The following is a 13,526-nucleotide window of genomic DNA, read 5'->3' on the forward strand; positions in this document are numbered from 1 at the left end:
ATAACAAACATGTTCTACTTACCTCCCACTGTGCAGCTCGTTTTGCACAGAGTGGCCCCAATCGTCCTCTTCTGGGGTCCCTCGGTGGCTGTCTCGGCTCCTCCCCGCAATAGCTAACCCCCTCTGGGAAGCTCTCTCCCAAGGGGGTTACCTTGTGTGCACGCACCTGTGTCATACAATCGGCATCCATAGTGGCCGAGTGTATCACTCGGTCCCGTCCCCCCGGCGGCTGCGTCATTGGATTTGATTGACCGCAGCACGAGCCAATGGCTGCACTGCTATCAATCTATCCAATAAAGAGCCGAGAACCCGGGCAAAGATCGAGCGCATTCGCAACGCTGGACTTTCCAGGGCTCAGGTAAGTAAAATGGGGAGGCTGGGGGGGCCGGTAATAGTCAGATAGGATGCATTAAGGTGTAAAAACATGAACCTTTACAACCCCTTTAATTGAAGAAGCTGAAGTTGGAAGCTGATTGGTTTCTATGCACAGCTGCACCAGATTTTGCACTCTCCAGTTTTAGTAAATCAACCCCAGTGTAAGGGTCCTTTCACACGTGCGGACCGTTTTTTAGATCAGTTTTTTATCATCAGTTGATCCGTTTTTTCATCCGTTTTACATCCGTTTTTCATCTGTTTTTTCATCCGTTTTTTTTTTTTCTGAGTATACCGGCCCCCCGTTATATTTTCCTGACCCTTCGAAAAGTCCCACGCTCGGCCCTGACATCCCCTTCGCCACTCAGCCTGGCCGTTGATTGGCTAGAGCGGATGGATTGAAAGCAGCGCAGCCATTGGCTGGTGCTGCTGTCAATCACATCCAAATGATGCGGCACACCGAGGGGGGGCTATGGCCTCTCGCTGTATCATGGAAGCGCGCCCACAAGGACTCCACACTATGCGAGCTCGCATGAATGTGTGGAGTTCTTGATGGGAGGACCAGAGACAGCCGCCGAGGGACCCCAGAAGTCGAGGATCGGGGCCACTCTGTGCAAAACGAACTGCACAGTGGCGGTAAGTATAACATGTTTGTTAAAATAAAATAAAAAATCCTTTTACAAACCCTTTAAGATGAAGAAATAAAGAGGGGGAAAAATTCACTGGAACATATCAAAAACGCACCTGGTGCAGTTTTGTTTACTGGTTCAGGTGTGAATTTTTACTTCAATTTTCACCTGAACTGGACCCAAAATCGCACAGGACTCTTTTCAAAAATAGCCCGCGGCCGCTCCGGACAGCTTTATTGTGAGCTTCCCTGTAGGTATAAGTGCCGGTGTTTACTATCCCTTTAAGACCTATAAACCAGTCTGGGCAGGGGGGACTTCAAAGAAATACAAAGATGTTTTGATTAACAGTGAAAAAGGTGTCAATCTTTACATGTTCATGAGGCCCAGCATGAACCACTGAGCTATCCAGAGCAGCAGGAACTAAACCCAGGACACCAGTTCTACAAGCCACTAGTGCTTACCACTGTACTATCACAATGCATCACTTATTCCTAGCCAATAGCCTGCTTTATATTTAGACCTCTAGGTTATATTAACTAGGATATGTACACCAACAAGGGACCTATAGCATGTGTACTAAGTAGACACATCTAATTACACATAAGAAGCCAGCGGGTAGTTTAATGCAAACAAGAAACATGAGCACCATTGCAAAGGCTTAAATAATAGATACTCCCATTTAAAGAAAAGCAGTCACCAATGGGCATCTGTAATATCTGAGTCTTGACTCCCATTTTTAAATAATTATTATAATTGTACAGCCATACATTTCAGAGAATGCTTATTTTTGCATTTTCCAGATATTCTCTCCCTGTCAGAGCAGAAGAGTTATGCCGCGTACACACGACCGTTTTTCATGATGAGAAAAATGCAATTTTTTAAATTGGTCATTAAAAACGATCGTGTAGGCTCAAGAGCATTTAAAAAAATTGCCATTAAAAATTTAGAACATGCTCTATTTTTTCTCGTCGTTTTTCTCATCGTGAAAAACGGTTGTGTGTACGCTTTAACCTCGGGGAAAAAAAGCGCATGCTCAGAAGCAAGTTATAAAAAGGGAAATTTGCATAATCACCCAAAGGGTGGCGCCATTCGAATGGAACTTCCCCTTTATAGTGCCGTTGTACGTCACCGCGCTTTGCTCGAGCATTTTTTTTTCACGATCGTGTGTGTGCAAGGCAGGCTTGAAAGGAATCGCGTCAAGAAGTTTTTTTCCATGACATGAAAAACGGTCGTGTGTGTGCAGCATAAGGCTTCATTCACAACTAGCAATTTGGAATCAATGCGATTCTGCCTGCCATTCCGAATCACACTGAAAATGTGGCAAAATGCACCGCGCGTGTTTGGGTGGCATTCGTTTCTAATGGCTCCTTAAACGTGGGCAAATTGCATTGTGCGAAGCTTGTCGCCCAAAAGGAAGCTCCTGCTGGGTGATAAGCTTTGTGCAATGCGGTTTGCCGCTATTGCTGCGCGACAATTTATGGAAAAAAATGCACCATGTTTGAGATGAGCCATTAAAAATGAATGGAACCCTACACGCTTGGCACGTTTTGCCATGATTGCAGTGGGAACGGGTCTTAAGGGGCCTTTTGTGAGCTCATTGTTGCTTGACAAGATGCCTAAAGCACTGTCATATAATAAAAGTACTAATATATATTTATATACTGTGGCCCAGATTCACGTAGGAGAGCGCATCTTTGTGCGGGCGTAACGTATCCTATTTACGTTACGCCTCCGCAACTTTGACAGGCAAGTGCAGTATTCTCAAAGCAAAGTTGCGGCGGCGTAACGTAAATAGGCCAGCGTAAGCCAGCCTAATTCAGATGTGGGCGTGTATTATGTAAATGTATTGTGACCCCACGTAAATGACGCTTTTTCCAAACGGCGCATGCGCCGTCCGTGAAAGTATCCCAGTGCGCATGCTCCAAATTAACCCGCAAAAAGCCAATGCTTTCGACGTGAACATAAATTCCGCACAGCCCTATTCGCGAACGACTTACGCAAACGACGTAATCGACGGAAAATTCAACGCTGGCCCGACGTCCATACTAACATTGGTACGCGCCTCATATACGCCTCATAGAGCAGGGGTAACTTTACGCCGGAAAAAGCCTTACGTAAACGGCGTATCTGTACTGCGATGGCCGGGCGTACGTTCGTGAATAGGCGTATCTAGCTATTTTACATATTTCTAGGCGTAAATCAGCGTACACGCCCCTAGCGGCCAGCGTAAATATGCAGTTAAGATACGACGGCGTAGGAGACTTACGCTTGTCGTATCTTAGACAAATTCTGGCGTATCTGATTCTTTGAATCAGGCGCCAAGATACGACGCCTCACACTCAGAGATACGACGGCGTATCTGGAGATACGCCGTTGTATCTCCTACGTGAATCTGGGCCATAATATGTGTGTGTGTGTGTGTGTGTGTGTGTGTGTGTGTGTGTATATATATATATATATATATATATATATATATATATATATATATATATATATATATATATATATATGCCAGTATTCACAAAAAAAAGAGAAAAAACTAACGCCAGGCCTTTGTTACTTGACATTTTCACCTCTTTATGCAGTTTTGGCAGAGTGGTATTTATCAGCCCTGTGCTCCACAGATCAGCCTTAATAGGGTCATTGATTGACAATAGGATGACATTTCTGCTCTGACAGGGAGAGAATACAAATAACAGCACACACACCCATCCCGAAAGGTGAGGCTGCACCATTATAACAACCTATGAGTTGAGATTTTTACAAATGCAAATTCCTGACTATGTTTTGTTAAGTTTGGACATGCATGAAGAAAAATGTCTTCTGGAAATTATCGAGCTCTGGGATGGCTCCATTGTCATGAAATAGCTACATAAAAATTGCCTAGCCATGGGATCCATTGCCATAAAGAAATTGGGAATACATAATCTAAGTTTCAGATATTCTGATATATACACCATGAAGCATGCATTTATGTCTGATGTCATGTGCCCACTATTGGCATATAGTGGCCCTTGCAGTGCCATCCAATATAATAAAGGTTGGCAGTTCTTTGAATAAAGTCTTTGTTGTCCCTGATGATCCTGCTTTCGTACTTCCAGCTAAGTTGCCTCTTGAAGCCAGTGTAAACTCTTGCCACTGACTCATTGACATAACCCCTGTCCTTCTAAAGCTGGCCATAAACATCCCGATAAAAGCTATCAATGTTCATTCATTGGGGCCTCAGTTATGCCAGTTCCCTGAAAAGCCCGTAGTCTACATGCTTTTTAATCGGTGTTCCTATTCTTCTCATACAGACAGATAATCGCACGTGGGCTGCTGGATGTACTCAGAGACTTCAGCAGTACAGAAGATGACTTTCTCACAGTCATGGAGATCGTTGTTCGCCTGTCGGAAGATTCGGGTCAGTACTGGGGTCTACGCTATTTTTGTTGTACTCCTGCTTTTTACGACAAAGCTTTGATTGGGTGCTGTAGTTAAGGCTGCATTCACACCTGAACGCGGCGTATGTTACCGCGATTTGCCGCGACAAATTGCAGCGTTTTGTCCCGCGATTTGCCGCGACAAAACGCATCGTTTTTTAAGCCTCACATACGCCGGAGGGGTGATCAACATTGTCGGCTATGCCGAACGCCGAAAGCCGCCTGAAAAAAAGGTCCGGGACTTGTTTTGAGCTTCAGGCGTACGGCGTTTCGGCGTTCGGCGTGGAGATGTGAACCATCTCCATAGACGACAATGTTAAATCACCCCTCCAGTGTATTGCAGGCTGCAATAGCGTTGGGCGTGAAAACGCCTAGGTGTGAATGGAGCCTAAATGTCAACACATTTTGGAAAGATGGATGTATCCGTCCCAACTACAGTACTATGTTGCAAACTTAGGCTTAATGTAGACTTGAACTACTTAAACAGCCGGCCGCAGGAAAAAGCGGCAAAATCGTGCTGCGTTTTTGCGGCCGGAGGTCAAATCGTTCCTATCCTGTACGTGATTCTGCCGTGTTCAGGAAAGGGAGGTTAGGGGAGGTTGAATCTCTAACCGCAGCAGCTCCTAAATGTTCCTGAAAGCCTATGTGTACATTGACACCTAGGCTTTTATAGAGTTGAGTTTAGGAGCTTTGGCAAAAAAAAAAAACGCAGGAGCTGCGGTGGCTAAACGCGATTGGCACTGCGCTGGCAAGCCATTCACCTCTGCAGCTAGGGGTTCGGATCCCGGTGTCGGCTACATGTGAATTGAGTTTGGTGGTCTCAGCCCGGCTCCCGGTGGGTGTGCTATGCGAGGTAAGCCTGCGCTTAGTACGCCCACCCCCCTCCCACAAAAACCACCACACTTACACACGCACTCGAAATTGGGTTAACATGCACGCACTTTGACCACGCGGTCTCTAAAAAGAGAGGCGAAGGACTAACGGGGCTGGTTAAGCGGACTAGATCCTCTCACTCCCTTATAGGGAGTCCCTCTGCCCCGTTGGGCTTCAAAGCGGAGCAGGTAGAGCGGGCTGTGTGGGAGGACCCCCTCACACACCCACCATTGCCACCCGGGGCATGGAGAAAGGTGTCAGATTGCCTCTGGTGGAGGCCTCCCAACTCCTGCAGTCCGGCTCCTCTCTCGAGTACACGCACAAAATACACTTTTAAAAAAAAAAACGCCAATAGCTCCTAAATTCAAGTTTAGGAGCTGCTAGTGTACATGGAGCCTTAGTCAGAAAGCACAGCCTGTATGTATGTTGGGGAAAGAATAAAGGCTGTGTGGTGGTAAATTTTTGGTGTTACATGCACAATTAAAGTGGTTTTAAACCTCAGACATAAAAAATGATAAAACAAACACAATGACGGCGCAAAAGAGGGAGATTTGAACCACAATACCACAAAAGGTTGATAAATAAATTGTTATAAAAAGGGAAGTGGAGAAAGGGAAACAAAAAGACCAGTAACCGGATAATAATAAAAAGGATGGTAATGAAAGTCCCAATATTTAAAGTTCATATATAAAACCGTTCAAAATGACATATACATCGTGGCAGCACTTTGGCGAGTGAAGCAAGACTCTGTAATAGCAATAACAAAAAATGCGCCTACTAAGTGCAGTATGTCTGATAATATGGAATTTATTAATTCATTAAAACAGCCAAATGGCTACTCACTAAAAAGTAGTACAAAATGTGCTCATAAAAAGGGGAAGTGTAGTCACTGTAGATCGTCAGCCGATGACGGTGGCTTCTCTGGTGAAGATATTGTTGGTTGCTGTCCAGGAAAGAAGCGAGGCAGAACAGCGAATCCCGGAAGTACCTGTTCAACCTGGAGCGCACACGGCTCTCGGCGACAGGCTGTGACGTCACTTCCTGTCGCCGAGAGCCGTGTGCGCTCCAGGCCGAAAGCACGCCGCCGAACAGGTACTTTCGGGATTCGCTGTTCCCGCAGTGCTCTGCCTCGCTTCTTTCTGGACAGCAACCAACAATATCTTCACCAGAGAAGCCACCGTCATCGGCTGACAATCCACAGTGACTACACTTCCCCTTTTTATGAGCGCATTTTGTACTACTTTTTAGTGAGTAGCCATTTGGCTGTTTTAATGAATTAATAAATTCCATATTATCAGACATACTGCACTTAGTAGGTGCATTTTTTTATTTTTTTTATAAAATATGATAAGTATATCCCTCTATAGTGTGTACTTGTCTCAATCCAGAGCACTAAATGTAGTTTCTGTCTGCCACCTCATTCTATGCTATCTGTATGAGTCACTTCTGACATGTTTCTGACACCTAGAGAAAAGAGGGAGTGCAGCACACAGCCAGGGATTGACAGCCTCAGCTCTGGTTCTGTGTGAAGGGGGGGTGTCCTTTCCCTCCATTCAGCTCTCAGAGCTCTGCTCACTGAGCTCTGCAGTGTGTAGTTTCAGCTCCATGCTTTCTGACAGCTTAGACAAGCTTTATACATTCTGGACTTTGAACAGATGTAGAGAAGACTGCAGAATAAACAGGTACAACGTATGTAGGAGGATTTGTTTCATCTCTGTGTAACACTTGAGGCCAGTCATTTCACTGAGTATATGCAAGGGTTTACAACCACTTTAAAAAGAGAAGTATGGTAGTTCTATTTTATTTTAGAATCATACTTACCTAGGTGAGTGCAGCATCTGTCCCCCGCCGACTTTATGGTTGAGAACCGAGCGATCGAACACCACTGATCGCTCCGGTTCTCAGAGCTCCCCGAGCAGAGAGTGGTGTCTGTCAGTCACCGCTGTCAACACTGCTCCTCCAGCACTGACAGCGAGTGCCGGTCCAGACATGTGGGCGGATCCCAACCATATGGTCATGATCTTTTTCTGAGCCTTCAGCCCGCTGTCTGCTGAAAACGAACTGCACTCCTATGATCCACAGGAGAAGTACAGCCAAACGAGCTTTGGCTGTACTTCTCATTTTAAGTTTTATGGTTGATTAATATTTTTGGTTATGTGAAAAATATACTACAGCGCTAATTAAATAATCAATTCCACGTGCACCTAAATAAAAAAACAAATAATATAGCTGCTATCTTGAGTGATACCAAATCCAAACAGTGAAACATATAAAATATAGATGCGCTAATATTAACTTAAAAGGTGATAAAACGTACAAAGAAAACTAATCAGGGAGAACACTCCATAAACTGTGAATTACTAATATGTCCTTAATTAGTGCACAGTGATTAGCAGGATTACATGCAAGGAAAAATCATTCTTCAATCTGAATGCTAATCCAGCCCTCCACCACTGTGATCAGATGATACAGGCATTCACAGACAGGGATTGCATGAAAGAAAAGAGAAAAACCTCATTGCGCAATATTCGATGACAGATCAAAAATGTAATCAGAGCATTGACATATGCACTCACGAATCCCCGCTTTCAGTAAAGCATGAAAACGCCACTCAGTATGCTGTTTCCTCAGCTCGATCCAATGCACTCGGATTCGATCGCAGGCTCCTCCCTACGCGTTACGTCACAGGCACGCGACTTACTCATGGGTAGGAACCCATCAGTAAGTCGCGTGCCTCTAGGAACCCATGCCTGTGACGTAACGCGTAGGGAGAAGCCTGCGATCGAATCCGAGTGCATCGGATCGAGCTGAGGAAACAGCATACTGAGTGGCGTTTTCATGCTTTACTGAAAGCGGGGATTCGTGAGTGCATATGTCAATGCTCTGATTACATTTTTGATCTGTCATCGAATATTGCGCAATGAGGTTTTTCTCTTTTCTTTCATGCAATCCCTGTCTGTGAGTGCCTGTATCATCTGATCACAGTGGTGGAGGGCTGGATTAGCATTCAGATTGAAGAGAGTGATTTTTCCTTGCATGTAATCCTGCTAATCACTGTGCACTAATTAAGGACATATTAGTAATTCACAGTTTATGGAGTGTTCTCCCTGATTAGTTTTCTTTGTACGTTTTATCACCTTTTAAGTTAATATTTTTGGTTGCTTATGTGGATGTGTTTTATGTAAAAAAAATGAGTTGTATATATTTATGTATGGCAAATTAGGGTCAGATTAATTTTACTATTGAGTAGTTTGATCCAGCGCTGCACGTTTTAGTAAACTTGTTTGCATGGGGACAGAAACCTGTCCATAATTACAAACTTTACATGAAAACAATTTGAATGTATTTATTTATGAGGATAGCATTATCTACAATAAAATGGTCAAAAATGTTTTTATAGTTTAGGAACAGTTCTGAAGTACAGATGCATTGAGGTGCCGGCACGCTCCTGGGTTGGCCTTCAAAAAGATCCCTCTTGAGCCACGTTGGATCCTGCACTGTTGCTGTCTTGGGGAACCTTTTAGGCCTGATGGGGTCCACTTTAAGCTAAAGTTTTACTTTTTAAGAGGAAGTTTTTTGTTTTGTTGGAGGACGGGTCTTCCTGCCGAGGTTGATTCATGCAGAACAAGATCCTTATCTTTAATGGTGCTTGATATTTTCTGAGAGATGGTGCAGCCATTTCTGTCTTTGTCCCCTCCAGGCTTCCTTGCCACTCTTTATAATAGTGTTCAGTCTGACCTGACCAGGAACAGCTAGCGATCCTATTCCAAGTCGCTTGTACAGAGCAACATCACTTGTGTAATAAAAAACTTAATGGAGTTTGTGTTCTCTTTATTCATTACAGAGCCTACTGTGCGCACCGAGCTAATGGAGCAAATCCCACAAATCACCCTCTTCCTGCAGGAGAGCCGACCTCAGTTTCCCCGGGCATTTTCTGAGTATTTACTGCCCATCCTTGTCCGCTATCTCACAGATTCCAATAATCAGGTAAGCCAGAGCTCCATACCGTAACATCTCACAACGTCCTTCACGGCTCACTATGAAAAATATTTTTTATATAGCGTTACCAATTCATGCAGCACTTTACATGAATATTGAAATCAAAAATAAACTTTAATTCCAATCAAAAACCAAAGCTGATTGCTCAAGTATCACGTCAGGTTCTAAAAAAAACTCGGGCATCGAATAGCAGTGTGATGGGTGCCTAATAGCAGTGTGATGGGTGCCTAATAGCAGTGTGATGGGCGCCTAATAGCAGTGTGATGGGCACCTAATAGCAGTGTGATGGGCACCTAATAGTAGTGTGATGGGCACCTAATAGTAGTGTGATGGGCACCTTATAGTGTGATGGGCACCTAATAGTGTGATGGGCGCCTAATAGTGTGATGGGCGCCTAATAGCAGTGTGATGGGCACCTAATAGTGTGATGGGCACCTAATAGTGTGATGGGCACCTAATAGTGTGATGGGCACCTAATAGTGTGATGGGCACCTAATAGCAGTGTGATGGGAAACTAATAGCAGTGTGATGGGAAACTAATAGCAGTGTGATGGGCATCTAATAGCAGTGTGATGGTCATTGAAAGGCAGTGTGATGGGCATCTAATGGCAGGCGTCATGGTGGCTAAGTGGTTAGCACTTCCACATGGCAGCACTAGGGTCGTTGGTTCGAATCCCAACCATGGCGCTAGCTACCTGGACTTTTAATGTTCTCCCTGTGCCTGCGTAGGTTTCCTCCCACACTCCATGTTTGAATGTGAGTTAGGGACCTTAAATTGTAAACTCCTTGAGGGCAGGGACTGATGGGAATATATGTATATGTGTAAAGCGCTGCCGCGCTATATACTATACCTGTAATCCAAAATCCCCCCCCCCCCCCTTCTTCTTGAGCTATGACACATTTAGCTTAGAAGGATGGAAATATGGACAACCCTTTGCAGTCCTGTTTTTTCTAATTTTCAGGTTTAACCTCTGCCCTTCCTTTACTATGTATGTTATATATTATATGTGCTGGTTTTTAACTTTTGCAGGGCGATTTTTCTAACGCATGTTAAATTCAGCATTTTTTTGCTAGAAATTGCTTTAAACCCCCAAATTAAATGGTGTCAGTTGCAATTTTTCTCACATATAATTTGCACAGCTATTTGGCAAACTTAAATTTTCAGGAAAAAATACACTAAATTAATTTTAGTGAAAACAAACACAATATTATACCCACTTTTTGTTAAAATATAAAAGATTGGGTTGATTTGAATAAATAGATACCAAACATGTCATGCCTTTAAAATTGCAAAAAACAAAAAAGATGGCACCCAGAATTCTTCATAGGCAATGATTTAAAAACCATTACAGGTTGGCATCTGGGCTGATGGGGGTGCTCTTTTTTAATCTATTTATTTAATAATGTTTTTTAAACACGTTTTAAAAAAAAATTCTTAATTTAACTCAATTGCTATCACAAGGGGGCTAACGAGGGATGGGTGGGGTGCAGACTGCACCTTCAAAACCCCGTAAAAGGAAGCTCTAGATCACTTTTACCTGAAAGTCCATCACTGGCTCTAAAAATCCATGAGCTTGCTTTAACCCCACAAATACAAGGACATTAAGACCCCTTTCACACTGGCTCTGCGTTTGCGTTAAACTTTTACCGTTGTTTTTAGCGGCGCTTTTCGGCCGATAGCAGTGTGTTTTTAACCCACGCTAGTGGCCAAATAAATGGTTAAATGTGACAGAAAAGCACTGCTGCCGAAGCCTTTTGGCAGCGGTGCCCATTCGTTTCAATGGGCAGGGGTGGTGGAGGAGCGATGTATCCTAATTTGCGCCAAAGATGCTGCTTGCAGGACTTTTTCTAACATCCTGCAACCGCACAACGCCAGTGTGAAAGCACTCAGGCTCTCACACTGGGGCTGCAGGAAAGGTGCTTTACAGGCGCAAATTTTTAGCCCTTTAGCGCCTAAAAAATGCATCCAATGTGAAAGGGTCTTACGAAGCTTGGTAGATAGGGTATTAAAGCCAAGCTTTAGACAAGAATGTTAAAAAAATTTAAAAGTTGCCTTGCAAGTGCTTGCATTTAAAAAGAATATGTACGAAAGATGTATGCGTGAATGTGTTCAGGCAAACATGCAGACAGTAGGCTGTACTTGGCTACTTCCCTTTCTGAAGACTTCTGGGATATATGACCTCAGTTGCCTAAGCAAGAAACCAGGAAGTAACTTGGAGAAATGTAAAAAAAAAAAAGGTTAAAACAAGTAAATATAATAACTTTCTTATCTATTTACAAACGCTGGCAGCATAAGAGCCGGTTCACACTGGGGCAGCACGACTTCGGGGGCGACTCGGCAACCCGTCCTGAAGACGACTTCAGAGGCGACTTGCAAAATGACTTCTGTATAGAAGTCAATGCAAGTCGCCCCCGAAGTCGTACAAGAACCTTTTTCTAAGTCGGAGCGACTTGCGTCGCTCCTATTAGAACGGTTCCATTGAATAGAATGGGACGCGATTTGTCAGGCGGCTGAGTCGCCTGACGAGTCGGCCCAGTGTGAGGGTTACAAATAGTCAATGTTGTTTTAGTAAACATTACAGGAGGAATTGTATTGTAGAGAGGGAGAGAGAGAGAGAGACTTGTAAAGCGCAACACATGCGAACTGAATCGCCTCTGGGCGCTGTATCCATTTCATGGGTAAGGAACCCCTTGACCTCAGAAGAGATGGGTTTTAATCTTTCTCCTGAAGGCCAAGTGGTCCGACTCCAGTCGGATGGTGGTTGGTAGTGCATTCCACAGGCAAGGTCCCTGGACTGCAAATCTTCGATCTCCTTTGGACTTGTATCTGGCCTTGGGTATCTGGAGAAGGTTTTGATTGGTGGATCGCAGAATGCGATTGGGGTAATGGGCTTTTATTTTTTCGCATAGATATTGGGGGGCGTTTCCTTGAATACACTTATGCGTTAGGCAGAGTGCCTTGAAAGTGATTCTGTCTTTTACTGGCAACCAATGAAGGGATCTCAGTGAAGGTGAGATTGATTCCCATGTTTTTTTCCCAGTCACTAATCGAGCGGCCGTATTTTGAACGACTTGCAGACGAGTGATTTGGTATTTGAGGAGTCCTAGATAGAGGGCATTTGCGTAGTCTAGTCTGGAATTGATGATTGTTCCCACCACGACTGCAATGTCCTCTTTCGGGATAAAGGGCGTGAGTCTGCGTAGTAGGCGCAGCAGATGGTGCGATCCGCTGACTACTGACCCTATTTGTGCATCCATTGTCATGTAGGTATCGAAAATGAGTCCGAGACTTTTGACTTTGGTGCTAGGGGTGATAGTTTTACCCAGAATGGGTGGGGGAGTCCATGTTGACGCGGGGTGATTTTTCCGGTTAGCGTGAAACAGGAGAAGTTCTGTTTTCGAACCATTGAGTTTAAGATAACTGTTTGTCATCCAGTTATCTATTAGAGTGAGGGATCTCTCTAATCCAGGAGAATGATCCTTTTTGTTGCAGATGCGGAAATACAGTTGTGTGTCGTCTGCATAGGAGTGGTAAAGTAACTTCTGGCTACTGATGATTTCAAAGAGAGTGCGAAGATAGATATTAAACAATATGGGCGATAAGGGAGATCCCTGAGGGACTCCGCATGACACCGTACGTTTTTCAGAAGTGAAAGACCCCAGTTTCACTATTTGTGATCGGTTTTCCAAGAAGGAGGAGAACCAGGGTAAATCACCTTCCGCGACTCCGGCTACTTCAGCTAGCCTAGCCAGTAGTAGTCCGTGGTCTACAGTGTCAAAAGCCGCGCTTAGGTCCAGCAGTATCAGGAGACAAGATTCTCCTTCGTCTGCGGCCTCTAGAGCGTCATCCCATATTTTAAGCACCGCCGTTTCTGTTCCGTGACCCGGACGGAAGCCTGATTGAAACAGATCGAGTAATTTATGGTTGTCTAAATGCAGTTGCAGTTGTACAAACAAATAAACATAATAGATCTCATACTGCTTTGTGAAAAAAAAAAAAAATAGATCTCATACTGAACAGTTGGGCTTTAAATATTCGCCCATAATACCCAACCAGTTTATACCTTTTTATCAACGGAACAATGAATTAAATGCTGTGGGTCACTTTACATTGTCATATAGAGGACATCTATGTGTTTAGATTTCCAGGAACCAGTATGGCATTTTCATGCACAGGGGGGAGCGTTGGAGCATTCCAGTAATGCGCAAGCGAGAACCGGTTTGCCCACTT

At 44.1% G+C, this 13,526-nt stretch overlaps 1 protein-coding gene across 2 annotated transcripts in view; it reads left to right on the forward strand.

Moving 5' to 3' along the window:
• LOC120919288 (serine/threonine-protein phosphatase 4 regulatory subunit 1-like) overlaps positions 1–13,526 on the forward strand; it is a 77,917-nt gene that overhangs the window by 21,618 nt on the left and 42,773 nt on the right. For both annotated transcript variants that reach the window (XM_040331369.1, XM_040331368.1), the window contains exons 4-5: positions 4,298–4,404; positions 9,141–9,283. In XM_040331369.1, the coding sequence (XP_040187303.1) occupies positions 4,298–4,404; positions 9,141–9,283 (250 nt within the window). The remainder of the gene's footprint in view (positions 1–4,297; positions 4,405–9,140; positions 9,284–13,526) is intronic.

This window comes from Rana temporaria, chromosome 12 (assembly GCF_905171775.1).
Source record: "Rana temporaria chromosome 12, aRanTem1.1, whole genome shotgun sequence".
In the NCBI taxonomy this organism is placed as follows: domain Eukaryota; kingdom Metazoa; phylum Chordata; class Amphibia; order Anura; family Ranidae; genus Rana; species Rana temporaria.